Source organism: Schistocerca gregaria, chromosome 4 (genome assembly GCF_023897955.1).
Source record: "Schistocerca gregaria isolate iqSchGreg1 chromosome 4, iqSchGreg1.2, whole genome shotgun sequence".
In the NCBI taxonomy this organism is placed as follows: Eukaryota; Metazoa; Arthropoda; class Insecta; order Orthoptera; family Acrididae; genus Schistocerca; species Schistocerca gregaria.
This window is the reverse complement of record NC_064923.1, coordinates 375,018,654-375,041,407: the sequence shown is the minus strand read 5'-3', so window position 1 is coordinate 375,041,407 and position 22,754 is coordinate 375,018,654. Positions and strand designations below refer to the sequence as shown.

Below are 22,754 nucleotides of genomic sequence, written 5' to 3'. Positions count from 1 at the left end.
CACCCCCATTCCCCCACCACCACCGCCGTCCACGCTGCCTGCTCTGCTCTACTCTGCTCTGTGCGCAGCAGGCCACGTCGCTCCATCTCCTCTCTGCCGCTGCTCGATAAAACGGATTGAGGACGAGTCCCGTCAAACGCAACGCCTCCAGCGGTTCGAAGCGCTGCCGGTGGCGGATACTGCGAAAGCACGGTATCAAATGCCACTGTAGCTCCTGCTCCAAATGTGAACTCAACATTGTAACAGCATCTATTTCTTTGCCCTCGAAGATCTTACCAATTATTGTTAAATAAACGTAACAATTGAAGGTGTGTGTGTTTAGGAAAACAGACTACTCCAGAAAGTACGGATAAGTAAATCTCGTTACTTTCAAGAAAGGCAGAACGTAGGCTTTTGATGACCCAGAAACCATTTGGAAACGCGGTCTCACTCGTCAATTGCATATCAGAGACAAAGTTGGAGTGCCTGTGTTGTTTAATGTAGTTTGCAAGTACACCATTTTCCTTAGGGTGTTGACTTCCGCGCATTTCGCGGTCGATAGATGCGAAGAAAATGCCAGAGCTCAGAGGTTCACGTGAGATGTTAGGTGCGCTAATGATGCATGTCTGAAGGAACGGACACTGCCGTGATCGGCAGCCGTATGATATATCGGTTGACTACAGTTAAACTGCTGTTACCCGACAAAGGTCCAGTGTGGGCTGTAATTATGTATGACAACGACACTTGGTAGATATTCTAACGCGTTAATGCAGAAGCGACCTCTGATGCATAAAATAAATAAATAAATACATAAATAAATAAAAATAAAATAAAAAAATAAAAAAGTTCCAGTTTCGGCCACCAGAAGGGAATCTGGTTCTGTGAATGCAAGAAAGACATAAAGAAATGTTTCCATATGTGATGGATTAGGATTGTAGGGTGGGCAGAAAAAGCTCCTAAAAGACTGCGAAATACATATTGTTGATTTTAGACAAGTCAAACACCGGAGGTGTCAATGAGATGCTGTACATATTACGAGTTTAACCATATATCTCTTCATGTATAATACTCATAATTTATGTGTAAGTATATACTAGTCCCACAACTTGTGAACTTTGTATTCTGCCTTACGGCAGGTCTTGTCATGGGCAAAGCCTCGTCAGAGAGGTCCACCGCATAAGCGTCTGCCGCGCGGGATTAGGCGAGCGGTCTAGGGCACTGCAGTTGTGGACTGTGAGGCTGGTCCCGGCGAAGGTTCCAGTCCTCCCTCGGGCTTGGGTGTGTGTCTTTGTCCTTAGGGTAATTTAGGTTAAGCAGTGTGTAAGCTTAGGGACTGATGACCTTAGCAGTTACGTCCCATAAGATTTCACACACATTTGGACATTTCTTTGCATGAGCGTCTAGGGAAGTGATTCCAGTAAAGTCCCACAACACGCATCGGTTTTTTTTTTTTTATATAGTCCAATAAAAAGACATGAGCGTGCGTTTCTAGTGCTTGCACGTTGCACAGTGAATATACACTCCCCGACACAATTAAGTGACCATTTTTTTGGAACCGCCTAACAGTCTCCCTTTGCGACGCCTAAATTTGAAGTTTAACTCAATGGTGCCTACAGACTTCCTCTGCAATGGTGCGCTGGTCGCGGCGGCCGAGCGGTTCTAGGCGCTACAGTCCGGAACCACGCGACTGCTATGGTCGCAGGTTCGAATCCTGCCTCGGATATGAATGTGTGTGATGTCCTTAGGTTAGTTAGGTTTAAGTAGTTCTACGTTCTAGGGGACTGCTGGCCTCAGATGTTGAGTCCCATAGTGCTCAGAGCCATTTGAACCATTTGCAATGGTGCAAAAACGTGGCACCCTGCGACGTCACACGCGGATTCAGTGACGCTTGAAACAGCGAAGCGTCGACGCAATCGAAGAAAATAACGGAAGTTCACGTGAGATGTAAGGTGGTTTGATGATATCACTTAGGCACCAAATTTAATCACAACTCTGCCCAACGCCACCGTGGCCGTGTCACACGATGGGAAATTCGCCACATCACCTCTTATTCACATTTCTTCCCTTCAGAAAGGAGAGGGCCCAGCCTTAAAATCACACATTTTTTTTGAGAGTGAGCGGGGCAATCGTTCTAGAAACATCACCACTCAGAATCTACACGAAAAGGCCTGAGTCGATGGTGTATAAGGCGTCAAACAACCCACCCGTTTCTTTGGATCATTGATTCCCACACAACAATCGTTCTCATGTAGCAATAACATTTCATCGGTAAGGGCTAGGCAGTCTACTATGCTGTCATGTTCTAGTTTACACCTATGGTAGCCATAGCTTTCTTCACCAGTCCCGACTGTTGCATCACTCCACTCACCTAAAAGTTGAAGAGAATCAATGATAACCATCTCCTTTTCTTAACTCTTTATTTCAAAGCTTTCCGGCATTCGGTACTTAATAATAGTGGTTGCGTGTTTAAGGGTATCCCGTAATAGTTAGTGTGTTACAGCGCCCATTTCTCTTACATGAAGGACGTTCAACATCAGAGTCATGTCTACATAATCGTAAGTTTCGGCAGAAAACACGGTGTTGTTATCTTCCCTGTGATGCTGTTCTAAAATCCTTCTGAGTCCAAAAACGCCAACGGTACAGTTCCTCCCTTTTCGGAAACCAGCCTCCAATGCTTAACTCGAGCTTCTTCTCCACCCTCCTCACCTATAGTCTACTGAGTATCTTGTACCCGATGTTCTGCAATGCGATCCCTATGCAGTCATCCAGTATTTCTTGTCATTTTTTTATGTAGTGGAATACTAATGGTTTCTTTCCTGTCTTTCGGCGTCTTTCTTTTCATGCAGATGTCTATTATTTTTTACATAGCCTACCCCATTTATTTCCTTAGCGCAATGTCTCCAATTACTGCAACCTTATTCTTCTCAAGAACTTTAATTTCTTTTATTACATCCATTCTGTTGGATATATGATCAATGTAATTTTTCCTGTAGTCTTTCTACACATGTTTCAGTACACATCAGATCGTAGAAGTACCTTGCTAATTCCTCACACACGTTTTTCTCTCCTATTTTCAATTCATTATCATACCCTTTCACAAAGGACTCTTCCTCACTTCACAGCCCTTTATTGTGACCACCTCCGTAAAGAAGCCTCGTGTGATATTTTTTGAATGCATCATCAGCTTCTTCCAAATTTTCATTTCACTTCTTTCTGTTGGTGATTGTTATCACTTGACGGGTTTTTATCCTCAACGTTCGGTAGATTTTCAAATCCTTTCGTTTCCTGGCTTGTCTGACACCGAAACTACACTTTTTTTCTTCTAGTTAGAACAGCTTGACAATCATTATTGCACCACTCTATCTCTTCTCGGGTAACTTGTGGCCATATTTCACTTTTATCATGTCCATCACTTTATCAGTATTCTTAAACGTAATGTTCCTTGCAGTTTCACCCTTGTGTCTGTTCAAAAATTAATCCTGCGTGGTCCTGGTTTTCTTTTTTCGATTTCTATTTTCATTTACTTTCGGTGAAATAATGATCAGATTCCGTCCAACTGTTTGTTTGTGTTTATAGTGTTCATAAGTTGCCAGTGGTTCTTATCTCCGATCAGTACATGCGGTCTGGTTGTCTTTCAGAAATAATGTCACCTGTAGTCACCTGTGCTGTCTTTAGTCGCATTGCCTTTGTAGTGACATCTCATGATTCTCATCTTGTCCTCTTGGGCAGATTTACTAGCGCCTCTCCATTCTTGTTGGTTTTCTTGTGTGGCTTGCATTCTCCTGCAGCGCCGTGTATTCCTTTGCAAATCCTCTGAATCTCTTGTCCTGTAATGGTGGTAGTGGGAGTGGTAGGAATGGGTTGAGCTGTGAGAGAAATTATGGTTTTAACCATTTACTTTCTAACCACACCTCAGGATTCAAATTTTTTCTCAAACAATTTTAATTTTGAATCACTGGCGTGTGTGTATCCAGCACAACATCTAGTGTTTGTATACAGTATATCGGTTCCACATCAGAAACCATCTCTAATAGACAATAGTAAGTAATTTAATTCACGCTGACTACGTAACCCCGAAGAAAAAAAGCAGAAATAACAAAGTTGTTAAAATCGGATAACGAATTTACAGTATTTAGTGAGGGAAAGAAAAGAAAACAGAAAACCAAACAATATTATGAAGTACATAGTAATAATTAAAACATTAAAATTCCAAAAATAAATTTATACTGTTACATTAAATACAAACGAAAGCAGGAAACCAAATAAAATTAGCCTATAGAATAAATGTGAAGTTCAGCATAAATTAATAGGACCTGCACCCTGAGGAATTACGTCCTGGGTGTTAAATCACCACTATGCCTGATATATGTCGAACGGTCTATTATTAAGGTACGTGCTAAGTAGAAAGACAAAAACAATTTAATTCACAGAGCATCGTTATGTATACGCTTATATATATATATATATATATATATATATATATATATAATCTCCCAAGTTCTCAGACTCCAGTAAATACACAGCCCAGACTTCATTAATGAAACCATGCTGGCACGTGCTTGCTTCCATCAGACATTGCGCTCATATTCTCAGCCGTCCGCCAACCAACACCAAGAGTCTCACGTCTCTCCAAGAATGCTTCCTATCTGACTGTTCCGCTCTGCCTTCTGGAGGTCAGCGTTCTTGGCTCTGCGATAATCGACCTTCCGCCTCTGGCACTCAGCACTCTGTCTGTAGTACTCTAGGAGTCATCAACTGCCGCGCGGAAAATCCTACTGTTTTGTCAGGGTGAAGCCGAGAACTGTGCGGCGTTGTTAGACGCAATAAAACAGTATTCAAAATTATTTCATTTATTACTCAGAATACAAGTCGCTGCCACGTGATGTAGTCCGGAAAGTGCCGAATCCTACAGTGGCCTCACTGCTGCCGAGGACGCTGCATCAGCTGGGAGCGGATTTCGATGACTGTGTGATGCTTGCGAGGCAGGCAAGCCCCCCCGGAGTATCCCTGCTTGTAATGGCGGTGACCGCGTCGTGTGTGTTTTATTCACGCGCCGTCTCGAGTACTCAGTCACTCCCAGATCACTGCCTGCATTGTCCCCTCAGTTCGATCGCCACGTCTGACATCGTAAAGTCGTGCTGAGTGCTGAGCCTGGCCCACCGGTACACTAGGTCGCCAGACTCGTGCGACGCTGGAGCTTTGGGCAGCTTCTGCCCTGGACCGGAGCCCTGTTGGTAAGCGCCTGGACTACTCTTCAGTGCCGGCTGCTGTGCTGACTTCAGGAATGGATGCTCCACCTTAGTATCCGCGGCTACGAACCGCTGATCTTCTCGAGAGGCAGCAAGTGCAACACCAACACTAGAACAATCTCACATACGAGAGATTACCATAACATAACTAAATATTCTAGTGCGACGCCATGAACGACATCATGACTACTGATCGAATGCTCTAAGATAACGGGTATGGAGTACTTACGTCGTCGAGGAGAGGCACCGCTCTGCGACGTCTTCTCGAGTAGTCAGTGGTCTAACATTTTCTTAACGAATTTGTTATAAGGTATTTATTGCTTAGTGAAACTCTTACAAGTCTATGTTACGTCCTGCTAGAAAGATCGCAGGAATGTTTTTTATTAACCACCGACAAAGTATTTGCTTGGAATGTGTACTTTAAATGCTTTTTACATAAAAAATGAAAATGATGAATCCATTTAACTGAAAATTAAAATGTTACTTAACAGCGTAGAAAAGTGAGCTAGTTGTTATTACTACTTATCTGACCCAAAGAAAAGAGCGTAAGCTATCTAAACACTTGAGTTAAGCTAGCCTTTTTCTATCGTAAATTTATAATACTTGAATATCACAGTCGTAGTAGATCCGTAGAGCTGAAAGCAAAAAAATAGTGGAACTCGAAGATTTTCTTTTGCTCAGCGCTATTGCGGGTATTAAACTCCTAGGCAGCAGGAACTTCAGATCTTGTTATTGAAGACTTACGACAGACAAGCCGGGGCCACGTAGCTAAGTGAAACGTAGTGCCGTCCAGTAAATACTGAATACTGACTTCAGACTGAGAAAAAGCTTTACTGTTTAAAAACAGTTCCATTGAAAACGGATCTACTTCGTTGGTACTGGACTGTGCGCAGGTTCGAATCGGAAATCAGTCCTCACTGGAGCCGGCTGTCTATGCATGTACTTGTAGATTCTTAAACACTTCGCTGTCTTTCTTTTTTTCTTCTTTTTTAAAAAAAAGAGGCAAGTCTTCTCAGCTTTTAACACAAGTTGTTTAGCTGAACTTTTACTATTATATTCGACCATTGATTTCCTTTCTTACTACGGAAACTTACGCTGTAGCATTTAAATAAACTTCTAGCCGTGATGAATTCGGGAATTTCTCCACATGAGACATAAATTAAAGAGTTTGTACATTGTTCCTCACAGTCGATAACATTCGGCTGACAAATTTTCATTTTCACTGTTGGTGTTCACAAAGCGCTGGATACTGTTATATAAATCACTTTTCCTACGGAACATTTTATAATGACACAAAAAAACTGTTTGACAGTGGCACAGCTAATCGTCAATCACACAGTTGAGCTGATACACCACCTGGTGTGTCTTGCATAACGTTACGAGAGTAACGAAGGCAGTTCTGTTTGTGCTCTTCTAATCATTCTCTGCTGAGCTCGTTCGCAGTCTCACACAAGAGTGTCGAATTTGGTGTCCTGTCTGGGAGACGGTGTTGAAATGTTTGCGCTTCCTGGATGGCGGCTGTTGATGTTCCATGTGATTGAGTAAACCCGGCTCTTCAGACTTACAAAATTTTACATCCGAGATTCCTTACTAATTTGTCGCGTGGCAGCACACAGCGGCCTCCCAAAATATCTCCGGACGGCGCTGGTTCAGCGTCGCTCCTGCTGGCGCCGTTACAGATCTGTTTTTACTGTCTGTTAGATTGGAGGGCATATGTGACGTCTACTGACGCCACATCTCTGATGGATTGATACAAATGTAGAACAGGTCGGATTTTAAAAGTTGCCGGCCGAAGTGGCCGAGTGGTTCTAGGCGCTCCAGTCTGGAACCACGCGACGGCTACGGTCGCAGTTTCGAATCCTTTCTCGGGCATGGGTGTGTGTGATGTCCTTAAGGTAGTTATAGGTTTAAGTAGTTCTAAAAAAAAAAAAAGTTCTAGGGGACTGACGACCTCAGAAGTTAAGTCCCATAGTGCTCAGAACCATTTTTTTTTAAGTTGGTAATCTGTCCAATAATCCCGGCTGCTGTTTATGGAAAAGGTGTTCATCTGTAGCAGTCCTGCGGTTCCGGACTGAGCGCCTAGAGTCGCGAGACCACCGCGGCCGGCAAATTTACAACTGAAGAGGTATTGTCAACCTCTGCTAAATTTCTCAGTTGCGGATGTTTCTTCCAACAGTATTGTTTGTTCCAAGTGGTAGTCTGAAGGCACCAGTCGAGTCATGAACATCGATGCTACGGTGTGAATGGTAGACCGGCTAGAGGTGTGTATTCCAATACTCCCGGTATTTATAGTCGGTTTGCAGCAGTTCGTGTTGATGCGTCTGAGTTCACAAGCCTTCTTATCTGTGCTGTGGTAGCTGTATGATCTGCCACTGCTGCCCTTACAATACGACGGTCCTGGCAGGTGGCTGTGCTGCGTTGACGTTCAGGACCTCATCTACAGGCGTACGAATGTTCACGTGACCACTGCTGCAGAACGTTCAACTTGTGTGGCAATTCTCGGAAAGAACCATACCGCCATTCGCAAAGGCACAATTTCACCCCTCTCAGACTCGCTCAGTTGGCTGGAGGAAGCACAAGTCAATTTCAATAGCATAGTTTCCTGCTTGTTTCACACGCAAACTGCGTCTCTGAGCATTCCGTATTAAAGGGGAAACACAGATAGAGGTCTGATAGCTATACCACTATGCTGTTGAAACTACTATCTACATCTACATCCATACTCCGCAAGCCACCTGGCGGAGTGTGGCGGAGGGTACTTTGAGTACCTCTATTTGTTCTCCCTTCTATTCCAGTCTCGTATTGTTCGTGGAAAGAAAGATTGTCGGTATGCCTCTGTGTGGGTTCTAATCTCTCTGATTTTATCCTCATGTTCTCTTCGCGAGATATACGTAGGAGGGAGCAATATACTGCTTGATTCCTCGGTGAAGGTATGTTCTCGAAACTTCAACAAAAGCCCGTACCGAGCTGCTGAACGTTTCTCCTGCAAAGTCTTCCACTGGAGTTTATCCACCATCTCCGTAACGCTTTCGCTATTACCAAATGATCCTGTAACGAAGCGCGCTGCTCTCCGTTGGATCTTCTCTATCTCCTCTATCAACCCAATCTGGTACGGATCCCACACTGGTGAGCAATATTCACGCAGTGGGCGAACAAGTGTACTGTAAACTATTTCCTTTGTTTTCGGATTGCATTTCCTTAGGATTCTTCCAATGAATCTCAGTCTGGCATCTGCTTTACCGACGATCAACTATATATGATCATTCCATTTTAAATCACTCTTAATGCCGACTCCCAGATAATTTATGGAATTAACTGCTTCCAGTTGCTGACCTGCTATATTGTAGGTAAATGTAAAAGGATATATGTGTACATCTACTATCCACAGATGCATGCCCCATTATCGTGTTTTTCCCGGCGTGTAAATTCAGCTCTGTTTGAGAGAAAGATTCGAAGTGAGACACAAGTGAGGTGAACGACCGCCATTGTAGTGAAACATGTTCCTCGTCCTGTAGCGCAGAAACAGACGTGAGCAGCTCGTAGCTCCCGAGAGATATTGCAGAAATACCTGCTGCCTATCCAGAATATACACTGCCGAAGCTGCGGACTCTAATGGGAGCTTGAGACACCTGTCAGTAATTTCCAGGCACTTGGGAGAACGTGACGCCTGCACAGAGCGGGCTCGTTATTTAGCCGTCAGCCGCGACCCGGCAGCCCGTCCGCCTACCTCTACCTGGCTGGCTGCCGCGTGTAATAATGTATTAGCGCGCGCCGCTGGCTGCCGGCCGCCGCAACTAATCCCGTCTTCATTACGCGCGCCACCGCCGCCGCCGCCGCCGCCACCAGCGCCACTGTTTGGTAAGCCGGACCTCCTCCGGGGCAGGTCGCCGCGGCTTTGAATAAGCAGAGAAACACGCCGGGAATGTGCGCGCGGCGGTTGTCCAGAGTTCCTGTTGCATTTACCCGGCGATAAATTAATATTTGATACTGGAAGTGTGTAAGTGTGTGTGTGTGTCCGCGCACACGACAGTTGTAGGCAAAGTAAGTTACCAACACTAACGAAATATCGCAAACCATGCTCTGCGAAAGTCGAGTGTGCATACGCGAGTCGGTATACAGTGCGATTCAGCTGCCCCTACCGATGTCGTTTTATGCAGCCCACAATTCTGTATCTGACTTCCAAAACCCAAGTCGGAAATTTTCACAGTCTCTCGCTCTCTAAGCGCAAACTATTAGCCTTCCAGAAGAAGGTTAACACGACCTTTCTGTAGAAAATTTAACGAAGCTAAGTTTTGTACTGCGACCGCAGTTTTTGAGTTATTCAAGAAACACGTACAAAAGAAACCTTCATACACACCCCCAACTCTCGCGTTCAGCCCCCACCGGTCAGAATTTCTAGTGTGTGCTTCATCTCACTTCCTCCTACAGGTATACAAAAATTTGCGACTTTACTAATTATTTCCCCATCTTCGGCATGTTTTAATCTTGATCGACTGACCTTATTACGCCAAAGGCTTAATCGAGCACTTACATCTTGTAAAACTGCGTTTCAGTAAACCTTACCCAACAATTTTGTGAATTTTAACAGCATAAAGTAAAAAATTACATCGTTATATTCGTCAGGCCTTCTGATTACGAAACTAGTGTGCTTGTAAGGGTTAAGTTTGGATCGAATTATCAATGTAATTAGTTTTAGCAGAACCCTCTTGAGAACTAAAAATGTTACTTATAAGGGTTATTATGAGGGATCAAGGTTAGCATTTCTGTGTCAGACATTTTCCGAATAGATCTGGAGTCATACTCTTTGGAAATGTGGTGACATTGATGGTACCAACATCAGGACCATGGATAGCGCAAATATTCTTTAAATGCATAGCGCACCGATCAAGATGAGGGAGAGCATAGGGAATGAATCATTACTACAAATACCTCTTGAACTATTCACTATATATCACAGTACCGGTCAACGTTCACCCATTCGCTCCCGGGCCGCAAGTCAGAATAATACAGTTCATGTCCCAGAACTGTCACGAACCGTCGCATGTAAAACCCTCAATCGTCCTATTCTTTGAGTAGTGTTCGTAAGTCTGACGTCATTATCTGGTGCGCCCCACCTTACCAGCATTCTGTTGTTAAGTCAAGATTAAGGTACTTGGGTTCTTGATACGTATTACAGTACAATCAACGAAATGATGTGGAAAAGCGTTTCCTGTGCTACTGGTAAATCAGGTTTATCAAAATGTAGCTAATTTATGGAGCAGATTTATTGTTTGCTATTAAGTGCTTTGATATGCACTGACAGAGGGAGAGGTACTATCTACATCTCTTTTCTACCCTGGCTGTAATTGCTTACTGTTAACCAGGTTTCGTGTTGTTCTACTTGTTCACTAAAAATCTCGGTTTAAACATAATACGAAAAGTGTAATCTGCCAGTGTGGCCTAGCGGTTCTAAGCGCTTCAGTCTGGAACCGCGCTGCTGCTACGGTCGCAGGTTCGACTCCGGCCTCGGGCATGGATGTGTGTGATGTCCTTAGGTTAGTTAGGTTTAAGTAGTTCTGGGGGACTGTTGACCTCAGATGTTAAGTCCCACAGTGCTCAGACCCATTTGAACCATTTATTTGATATGAGCAATCCGTGCACTCAGTCGATTCACGAAACAGGAAGGTCGTACTAACTTCGTGAGACCAGTGGGATTTCCTCAATTTATTGTAAATGGGTAACATGAATTCAAACAGTGATATACTGAATTCAACCAGTGGTCCTTGTCAGCATTCAACTCCTTTGTTCGATGACTGTAGCGGCGGTTTCGGTTATGTTTGTTGGCTACGGTACCAACTCATCACCCTGCAAGCCCTCTAGTGGCTTTATCTGCCTCTATATTAGATTCTGTCTCCGGTTCTGTCAGTTCTAGTTTTGTCATTTTAACAGATCTGAAACAGGAGCTTTCAACTGTAGGCAACCTACAGGTTATTATTTCAGGCCTTGCCTTGTTTGGCTACAGCTGCTCAGTTGTGTCCTGCTCTTGAGTGTCCACCTACTGAGCCATTTGCATTGTGCTTCTCAAAAGAGGAAATAAAACTTTGGTATTATCGATTCTTGTCTCGGATATTAAACTCTTTTTATTTGATGTTTCAATTCTGAAAGAATACATGATAGTATCACTCCCTGACAAAGACAAGACACATTGTTTAGTTGATGAAATACTGTTTACTGTATGTATGCCAGTCATTTCAAACTATACAAGCATTTTCGTTATCCAGTTGGTATACATTAAGTTAACAGAATATCACGTATAAAACAAAGGCAGAGAGTTCGAGGGAATTTTTCTTTAAGTTTTTACTTGATCCCATGTATTCACAGCATTGTTGAGGCTAGAAGTACTAAATGCAGACGCATCGCATTTCAACTAGAAGTTCACTATTGGGAGACGTTGACATGTGTCAGCCTATTTTTTCAGGTACAAGATCGGAGAAATTTTTACGATACGAATACAGCTTTCTGCGCCAGGTGCTAGAAGCACATTTTATCTATTTAGCTTTAGAGAGAACTGTTCTCGTCATAGGGTCCGTTTCCTGTTTATTTTAGCTCTAAGTCACTGTAAAATATATGGAATACTGGTGAATGTACATTATGAACCAACCCACTCAGAAAAATGCCTTGGATTCGTATCTGATGTGCTTGTAATAGGATATAAAGACGTCGTCTCGCATTCTAATTACAAAAGTATGCATTTGGCTGTGTGCTCTAGAAAGACGGCCGATCAAGGGCTTCATGAAGATGTACAAGACGCCTCCGCAACGACGACGGAAAAAGAGCGTCGGTGGAGCGTGCGACGGCGGGGACGATGACGACGACGACGGCGACGGCTGCTGTACGGAGGCAGCCCTCGTGGGGACTGTGTCAGCGGGCACGGGCCTTGGGGGCGCGCAGCACCGAGGCGGGGGCGGCGCTGGCGGCGGCGGGGGCGGGGGCGGGGGCGGAACCCTGCACAGGCTTCTCGCCTGCAAGGATGCGACCGCCCTCGCGAACTGCAACAGCGTGAGTATCCGAGCTGCCTTGCAGTCCACAGTCTACAATCCCTGTAATGTGATGCGACCTACCTGAAAGCACTGACTTATGGAGATTTAACAGTGTACAATGATATAGCAAGATGACATACCGCAAGGCTCGTTACAGAGACCACAATTCTATGATCCCTATGGTGAAATTACGCAAGAGATTATTTATGGCAATAAAACAAACTTTTCGGCGTGTGCTGATGCAATCCGATATCTACGAACTGTAGGACTGGTATGGACAGAAGTGCGAAGTTCTACTCCCCAGTCTACACGGTTAGACTGCGGCAGCGAAGTATCTACAGTGGTCTGTATAGAAACCGTTTCGTGAGCAGTCATATATTATTGAAATTCGAACCTGATATTGTATTATAGACCGCTTTGACACTAATAATAAGTAACACGCACGATTTGGCAATCTTGAATGTAATCTTCGAATTATCAATCAGAGAAAGAATAGAAATTTCGTTGCCAGGACCACCACAAAATGTCGTGTATTCACCATGTGCTCACCGGACCTATCACTGTATCGTCTGTTTGCGTAATCAGAGTATAAGCTATATGCACTTGATAATGATACTGTAGCCGAAATTCGACAATCGCACAACAAATAAATTATCGCATGAGATAAGATACAGATGTTTGATGCACATAAGTATTTGCTTGTTGTCGAGTTACTGGCAAGACATTTATTTTAACTGTAAGTCGAACACTCGTGAACGAAGCGAAGGGCGTAAGAAAAGAGCGTAAATACTCTCAGCGCGATCTCTACGACAGCTAATGAAGACCGTGTCAGCCACAGTCGTGGAGTGATCCTGCCTGACTGACTCTCATGTGTTGTCTTCAAAGCATAGATGCTCTAACATCACTTTATATAATTCTATTGGAAACCGTAAAACGTGGACTCTTCTTTTATAGTAGGCATTGCACATAGTGACTTACATAACAGCTAAAATTGCACTCACTCTCCTGTATTCTACGGTTTGCATTGCAGTAACACCTAAGCTGATTATGGAGTCACTTGTTATAAGCTTTTACTTTGTCACACAGACGAAAGAAATCAATAAAGAAAGGAAACAGGCAACGCCACACTGACGTCATAAGTAACCTTACATTATTTTAACGTGCTTTATGGGATCTTGCGCTATGCATTCGAAAATATTTATACGGAGCTGTCAGCCTGTCTTCCACGTAATTTTGTGTTTTTATAATATTATGGATTTATCAAGCTCTGCAGAGTGTCTTATCTCTTTCTACGATTTCTAATTTCTCCGTGCCAGGGAGGAAGATTACGCTGAGAACCGAAACCGAATGTGTTTTATTTCCACTTATATTACATCTGCCTTTCAGCATACCATACACTTGTAACCACCTGTTTCGTTGTTGTCCCCAATGTCACCTCTGGTCTGTAACGTTCATGATTCCTTTATTTCTTCCACAGTCAGCTGCTTTTCTTGGAAAGGCAATGGTGGTTAATGTCGAAAATTCGTATTTTCCTACAGAATTAACCCGATGTGTGCGCCGGGAACTGTTTATACAAGAAATACGTTGCGAAAATATTTCTCATTTATGATTGTCATTCGTTAGACAAAGAGAATAAAAACAAATGTCACAGGTGCTCATTTGCAACTCTCTGTAAACCAACACACCATGTTGGAAGTGGGTGCTTTATCTGCAGCTGTGTTCGATGGGGGTAAACATTGGTCTTTGCGATAATAGTTCATAAGGAAAGTCTCTCTTTGTTGTCTTTCATTGATATTCTTTGAGTGGAATCACCTAACAACAGGCGTTACTTCATATGTTATTTCATACAGAAGTAGTAAATGTCGTTCGCCGTATGTGCAAGGGTCGCACTGAACTGTAATTAAATGAGAAAAGTCACGTACTGATTTCTGAGAATGATGTGCCAATGAGGAAACGCAACGGGAAACTCACGTGATTCGGTAATAAATGAGCTTTCCTAGCATAATCAGAAAATTTTGGTTATCTATATTAATGAGGGAGAATGACTTAGGTCGACAATAAACTACGTGACAAAATTTATAGTTTATCAGATGAAGACATTTCCCACAAAATGAGGGAAGTTATTGAACACTAACCATAGGCAACCGTGGGCCCTAGCACATATTCCAAAAACAGAATTTACGTACACACAATAATAGGGACATTAAATTACGTATGAGAGTCAGAAAGGATGCCTCTTAATGTACATGACGGTTCACTCAGTCCAAGCTAATAATATTCTGTCAGTAGAATGAGAGGCAATGAACAGATACCAGAAAGAAGAGCAGAGAAAGGAAGGGAGGAGGGGTAACCGTTGGTAGCAAACTTCATTAAAATTACTAAAATTCTTTCCACGCGCTTATGGTTAGCGACAGGCTTACTGTTTATGCTCGGATACTCGGATTCTTCCTGATAAAAGAGTTGCTAACCGAAAGAAGTACATATGTTGCCACGTGTTGTCTTAAGTGACTAATATTTCACAAGAACTTGGATTTGAATTTACTCAATATACGGTCAAAAAATAATATAGTCAGCATTTAAATAAAAAGAATTAGGTCTCTGAGAATGTTCAGAAGGACAATTTTCAAGAAGGACCAATAATCACTAACAGACTTTCATGAAGAACAAGAACAAGTCCGCTTCACTACTGGAATTTCGTTACTGGTGAGACTTTCTATCTATAATCACTTTGTCCATCCATCCACATTTTATATTTAAAGGAACAACTAAACGCGAAACTAGTCACTGACAGTTTTTGGCGAATTGTTTATCGAACACAACCTGAGCGTAATGACTGAACGCAATTTGTACATAAAATTACTAAAATTAATAAGCAAATATCAATGAGGGATGCACTATAGATCGCTGGTTAACGATGAATGTGCTAATACTCTGAAGTCTAACAATGGCCTAATTCACGCAACTCAGCCCGACTCATTCTAAGCGCATGTTCCAGACAAACATCCATACTCACCGAGGTCTCGACGCAGTGTATCGCTCCAACAGGTTTTACGAAGCCTCCACGGACTCAGTATCCGGTGTGACTACTTTAGAATGCGGGAGCGGCTGATCGCAGGAAAGCTAGGGAGTTGTTGCTTAACCCCACCCGCCAGCCGACAAAATTTTTGAAAGGGACTGGGGCTTTCCATAGCATCTGGCGCACGGCATATCAGTAGACGTACCTTTAAGAAGGGTGGGAAAGCTCAAACCTCCAAGCACGGTTTGAAAATAAGCGCCAACGGACGTTATCAAACCTCCGTACATACAAGAAAGAAATAAAACTTCCCTGACTTGAAAGTACACAGTCATATTCCTATCTCATATTGAAAATTAATATCTTGAACGGTAGGGCTGCTGGCCTCAGTATGGGAATGAAAATAAAATAGTGTTCCATAGCATTCCTGCCTTCAATCGTTGGCACGTGAACTCAATGTAATACAGTTAGTCACAGAAGTGATTCAAAAATGCGAAATAAGAAAGAAGCTCCTTGACGTTAGTTTCAATGTGGATGTACTGGTATCGTTCGAACTCGTATAGGAACCAATAATTTGCGAGTAGCTGCTTAATGGGTGAGAAACGCTGCACTGCAGCTACGGTAAGCTGAGAATTTGTGCCACATGGAAAGAGTATCTGGATGGCAGAGGCTCTTAAAGCAACTTTTCTACAGAAGTGGGACATCTGGGGTCGAGTCCCGGTCCTGCACAAATTTTCAGTTTTCGTCATTGCATTACCACAGTGCCCTGTGAGACTCGAACTTACGAGTTTCCCATACATCCGTTCCCTTTACTTCCCCATCCTGTATTTCATATAAATATATGCACCAGCGGCGTCATCTCTTGTGCTGGCTTTTCTGTCTGACAGAATAGACACCACTCAGATATACACATCTTTCATCGTGCTTGGTGAACACTTGTAAGTTGTCTCAGAATGAAGGTGTAAATCCAAAACCGGTAACGGTGCATTTTCAATGGAGTGGACGAAATAAAAATTGTGGCTAGTCGTTGCCGTCGCTGCAAATATTGTGTGTCACATGACACCATAGTTCTCAGTATCTGACAAAATAGCTCGTTAATGAAAGGAGACAAACAGTCAGTGTCCATCGACATTATAATCTACGCGGGATCGCATCATCCCGTAAAATGCAAGGGATCTTACTGTCGTTCTGTCATCGCAGGACAGAATTAAAAATAAAACTTAATATTTTGAAGCATTGGCAGAACAAATGGGTACGACAGCTCCATAGTCGCGCGGCTATGTGAATGTGTGTGTGTGTGTGTGTGTGTGTGTGTGTGTGTGTGTGTGTGTGTGTGAAAATCAAATCAAACTGTAACGGAGGAAGTACTTCCAAATTCAGTTAGAAACTTAAGTACGTCAGCATGACGTTGCACTGCCTAACATTGCCAAAACTGAGAAGTCTTTACGTAAATCAATATTAATAGTTACCTTCAAAAAAGAAAATACCCTACCACAGAACGTTTGGAAAAATGTGTCACGGGAAAAGAATTACGAACTACACTTAGGAATAAATTTAGAGAACTCTGTGTATGGAGTACAGCGATCTGGTGTTATATTTAGCTTAAAGTCAACAGGCGAGATAGCAATAATATTTGGTTATTTACCGGGGTCTGTTTACGTTAAATTCATCCTCAGAAACCTGTAAATAAACAAATATTATTGCGATCTCGGCAATTGATTTTAACCTAAATACACTTAGAAATTTTGAGGTACTTGTGACTAAAGCCAAAAGCGATGTATTGGAGAGATAGAAAGTGTTTTGAAAGTCCTACGTGTTGCATGTTCTATAGAACACTCTAACGCACAAAATAAAACCACACCAAGCACACATATGTCAACATGCAACAGCACACTCTCAAATATGGACACAAACACAGAGATGAAGAATCTAGAAATATACTGTGCTAGAAGAAAAGAACCAGGCAAGGTTTTGGATGAGCAGGAATAGTTTTCACCGAATGCTTGTTTCAAGACATGCTATGATGTGATTTACTAAATCTAGGATGCCTGGTGTTTGGCTTCCTGCTTCTGTAATCGTAATATGGCTGTTTTTGTGTGACCTACGCGACCGGCAGAGAACTTGGACACGCGTCATTACCACACTTTACCTTCAACTTAATGGACGTGTTTCATCTTTGTGATCACCTTTATTTGTCCTGTAAATATGTACATTGTATATCAATTACATGTACCAGCTATAAATGTTTTACGCACTTTTGATCTGTATTTTGTTATGTTTCACTTTACAGTGTTAACTTAGGCCAAATGTGCCTATTACTATATGGAGACACTGGGGTATATTGCCAGCCAGTGATAGTGTGTATACCTACCTATCAGTGCAGTTTGAGCAATCTGAATGATATTTTATTAGATATTGCGTCTCTAATGATGTACGTACCTTGTAGATATTTGTGGAATGCGTAGAATTGAAGGTATTCATGCCCACACTGATAAATTATACAATATGGTACTTCACTGTTTTATGTTTAAGTCGCAGTGTGCCTCAGGGTATGAGCGCTGGCACATACTTTGTCTGCTCTAACAGAAATAACCTACGTAGTTCAGTTTTGATTATCAAAGTAGCTCCCCCCCCCCCCCCTCTCTCTCTCTCTCTCTCTCTCTCTCTCTCTCAGAGTCATCAGTCTTCTGACTGGTTTGCTGCAGCCCGCTACAAAGTTCTCTCCTTTCCTGCGCAAATCTCTTCATCTCATACTAGCACTAGCATCATACTTCCTCAATCACTTGCTCCATGTATTCAAATCCCATTCATCCTCTGCCGTTTTCCCCTTAGATCATAACACATGTCGTGTCATCCTGTCTCTTCTTGACAGTGTCTTCCTTCAGTTCCTTTCTTCACCGAATCTGCGGAGAATCACCTCATTCCTAACTTTGTCAGTCAACCCAATTTTCAAGATTCTTTTCTAGCATCACGTCTAGGACGCTTCGATTCTCTTCTGTTCCCGTTCTCCCACTATACATCTTTCTCTACCATACAATTCTGTGCTCCGAACGTGTATTCTCAGCTATGTCTTCCTCGAATTAAGCCTATATTCGATACTTTGCCCGTGTTAGCCTCCTGTTTACCGCTTTCTTACTTCATCTGTCATCTGTTATTATGCTGCCTAGGTACAAGAATTCCTTAACATCGTTAGCTTCGTGATCAGTTTTGATGTTAAATTACTAGTTGTTCTCATTTCTACTGCTTCTCATTACTTCTCTCTTAGAACGTTTCAGAGATGTCTCTCTATAAGAACCCCTCGCCATGACTCAGTAATATACACTCCTGGAAATGGAAAAAAGAACACATTGACACCGGTGTGTCAGAGCCACCATACTTGCTCCGGACACTGCGAGAGGGCTGTACATGCAATGGTCACACGCACGGCACAGCGGACACACCAGGAACCGCGGTGTTGGCCGTCGAATGGCGCTAGCTGCGCAGCATTTGTGCACCGCCGCCGTCAGTGTCAGCCAGTTTGCCGTGGCATACGGAGCTCCATCGCAGTCTTTAACACTGGTAGCATGCCGCGACAGCGTGGACGTGAACCGTATGTGCAGTTGACGGACTTTGAGCGAGGGCGTATAGTGGGCATGCGGGAGGCCGGGTGGACGTACCGCTGAATTGCTCAACATGTGGGGCGTGAGGTCTCCACAGTACATCGATGTTGTCGCCAGTGGTCGGCGGAAGGTGCACGTGCCCGTCGACCTGGGACCGGACCGCAGCGACGCACAGATGCACGCCAAGACCGTAGGATCCTACGCAGTGCCGCAGGGGACCGCACCGCCACTTCCCAGCAAATTAGGGACACTGTTGCTCCTGGGGTATCGGCGAGGACCATTCGCAACCGTCTCCATGAAGCTGGGCTCCGGTCCCGCAAACCGTTAGGCCGTCTTCCGCTCACGCCCCAACATCGTGCAGCCCGCCTCCAGTGGTGTCGCGACAGGCGTGAATGGAGGGACGAATGGAGACGTGTCGTCTTCAGCGATGAGAGTCGCTTCTGCCTTGGTGCCAATGATGGTCGTATGCGTGTTTGGCGCCGTGCAGGTGAGCGCCACAATCAGGACTGCATACGACCGAGGCACACAGGGCCAACACCCGGCATCATGGTGTGGGGAGCGATCTCCTACACTGGCCGTACACCTCTGGTGATCGTCGAGGGGACACTGAATAGTGCACGGTACATCCAAACCGTCATCGAACCCATCGTTCTACCATTCCTAGACCGGCAAGGGAACTTGCTATTCCAACAGGACAATGCACGTCCGCATGTATCCCGTGCCACCCAACGTGCTCTAGAAGGTGTAAGTCAACTACCCTGGCCAGCAAGATCTCCGGATCTGTCCCCCATTGAGCATGTTTGGGACTGGATGAAGCGTCGTCTCACGCGGTCTGCACGTCCAGCACGAACGCTGGTCCAACTGAGGCGCCAGGTGGAAATGGCATGGCAAGCCGTTCCACAGGACTACATCCAGCATCTCTACGATCGTCTCCATGGGAGAATAGCAGCCTGCATTGCTGCGAAAGGTGGATATACACTGTACTAGTGCCGACATTGTGCATGCTCTGTTGCGTGTATCTATGTGCCTGTGGTTCTGTCAGTGTGATCATGTGATGTATCTGACCCCAGGAATGCGTCAATAAAGTTTCCCCTTCCTGGGACAATGAATTCACGGTGTTCGTATTTCAATTTCCAGGAGTGTATCTCTTCCCACGAAGCAGGAGGTAGAAGAAAAGAGATACTACAGTATTGTAAGCTAATAGTCTACGCACTTGCATAGCTGGCGACGAAAGCATTTAAATTTACCTTGCACAAGTTATTATGTAGATATTGCAAAATTTATTGAAACCATTGCTGTAAAAAACTCAAAAATTTTAACTTATTTATTTATTTTTGCTAATTTGCTACGAAATTTATGAACTTAAGTCAAACGGAATCCGTAACTTGCAAAATATACCATTTACATTGAGATCGAATTAACAGTTATCCTTTTGCATTAGGCTTGATTACATCAGAGCACATACCGTAATTTGACTGTATCTTTGCTCTGATGGCAAAGTACTACTTGCAGTAATTAGAATGAATTGTCTTATAATCTTATTTGTATAGTATCACTGTATGTATTTTTATGTTACACGATCAGCTTTGTACGATTTTATGCTTTTCTCTGTTACTGAAATTGGATCTGAAGATGGCCTGTCACAAAGATTGAAACCGATAACCCAAATGAAAACAAAACGTGATCCTTTCTTGCATAAGTGTTGTCTGTCCTTTTGGACAAGACAGACAGAACAGGGACCACTTTGATCCAGCAGCCACTATGTATCAAGACACAAAGGAATTAACATTATCAGCAAATGGGCATTGATTGTTGGGATAGTTGAAAATACGTGCTAGACTGGAATTGGAATCTGGATCTTCTGCTTACTTGGCAGATACTTTGACCACTGTGCCATCTTGTATTTGCTCATATTTTGTTCGTTATTGCTCCATGACACCTGACACCTGTTCAGAGAGAGAGAGAGAGAGAGAGAGAACGGCTAACATGCTTAGCTACCGTCCCGACTTCGCCATCCGGACACTCAAATCACGGTTACCGCACGGACTACACTAGCACGTATTCCTACACATCCAAATTCTCAACTTATCCGTACATTGCTAACGTAGTGCGCCTTGCCCATTGCCCTCATTTCTCGCTGCATTTCACTGATTCCGGTAAGAGATCAAGAGTGGTGAACATCCACACTGAAGTGGTCACTGGTCATCCTCATCTTAGTTATATATCTGTTGTGTCTGTTTCTTCGGACCTGCGTGAGTGATTTGGGGAGTTGGGTCTGACAGGAGGTGTGCTAGAGTAGTCCATGCAGTGACGATGACTAGTGTGTCTGGATGGCGCAGTGTTCAGAGCAGCCGGCACAGTAGCTCAGCGTGTTCGATCAGAGGGTTACGTGCTCTCTGTAATAAAAAAACCTCCAATTGATCAACAACGAACATAAATGGATGTCTTATGACGTCCGCCCCGAGCAGATGCAAGGAACAAAAGCGAACAAAAGCGCAGGCATGGTAGCTCAGCGTGTTCGGTCAGAGGGTTAGTTGCCCTCTGTAATAAAAAAAAAACTGAGTTAATAGATCAACAATCAACAACGAAATTAAAACGGATGTCACGACGTCCGCCCCGAGCAGATGCAACGAACGAAAGCGAACTAAATGAGATAAATAAAGCATCTGCCTAGTAAGTAGGTGACATGGGTTCGAATCCTGGTCCGGCACAAATTTTTAACTTTCCCCGTTGATTTATATCGCTGCCCAATGACAGATTGATTATTTCTTCATTATTTTGCCCACCAGGCATTGCATCCTCTATTACACTTCGTTGACTTATTGTACGGTCCACCTTCGCGCCATTCTCTGTGTGATCTCTGACTGTGACCTGTGGCAGGTGTCTCCCGGCCTGCGCTCGGCGGCGACGTCTCCGTCGGGCGGCGCCGCGACGCTGCCGCCGCTGCTGTCCGGACCCGAAGTCGTCACGGCGTCGCACCGCATCCAGGAGAGCTGTATATAGCCACGTCACACACAATCACACACACTGCCCGCTCATCCGAATCAATACTCTTTATATTGTAAATACCAAGACTAATAAAAGCATTAATATGTACGGATACTGTTTTGTGTTTCTTCAGTCACCCAGCAGTCCACCCGGCCCTGCGTATTTACGACGCAGAGCGAGGCAACCGGCGTAACAGACGGAGAGGAAGACCTACAGCCTTTTTCCAAGCAATTACGTCAGTAAATTCCTCAGAATTTTATTCTCTTTGGAGCATAATCCTTCGTTTCGGCGAGTCATGAATAACTATGAGAGTAAGCTAATTTTAATGGCGGCGGAAGCAATTTGCCTCCGGGAACAGCTTGGAAATTAAGAGATTACGCGCGAGTGGTGGCTGGCCGAGGCTCTACCACTCGCTGAAAATCGCAAATGTGTAGCGATCGGTTCATTCTCATTCCCTTTCTTTTCTCTTCCGTGCCTTTCTTTCGCTCAGGTAAATGGTTGAAAATTTTACTGAAGAGGAGAGAACACTGCGGACAAGGTTTGTAGCGTTCCTCGTTCATAATTACTGTGTACAATACTATATTTAATTATTAGTTAAGTTATATGGTCTTGTCATGCTTGGAATTTAACAAATGGCTCAAGATACCAAAGATTTTAGGCAAGCGGTAGCATTTAAAGGGGGCATAGTTTGCAGTCTCCTATGCATACTAATGACAAAACAAATTTAAATTTTTTTCTGTATCAGTTTTATAGATGGTTGGATTTGCCTCATCTTGGTATACTGAAGTCACTGGTTTCTCTCAATCACGTCACATTTCCTTGATACAGAGAATAATAAAAAAAACAATACATGTGAACATTAACAGAATTGAAACAAACAAGAAATACATATTAATAACTTAACAAC

General features: G+C 43.6%; 1 protein-coding gene across 2 annotated transcripts in view; it reads left to right on the top strand.

The window, feature by feature from the left end:
* LOC126266694 (neural cell adhesion molecule 2) overlaps window positions 1-21,955 on the top strand; it is a 571,136-nt gene extending 549,181 nt beyond the window's left edge. The window contains exons 13-14 of one of the 2 annotated variants that reach the window (XM_049971131.1): window positions 11,977-12,266; window positions 21,740-21,955. In XM_049971131.1, coding sequence (XP_049827088.1) covers window positions 11,977-12,266; window positions 21,740-21,862 — 413 coding nt within the window. In that variant the 3' untranslated portion in view covers window positions 21,863-21,955. Of the gene's footprint in view, window positions 1-11,976; window positions 12,267-21,739 lie in introns of those variants that run through there. The other variant, XM_049971132.1, reaches the window with a different exon arrangement.
* The last annotated feature ends 799 nt before the right edge of the window (window positions 21,956-22,754 follow it).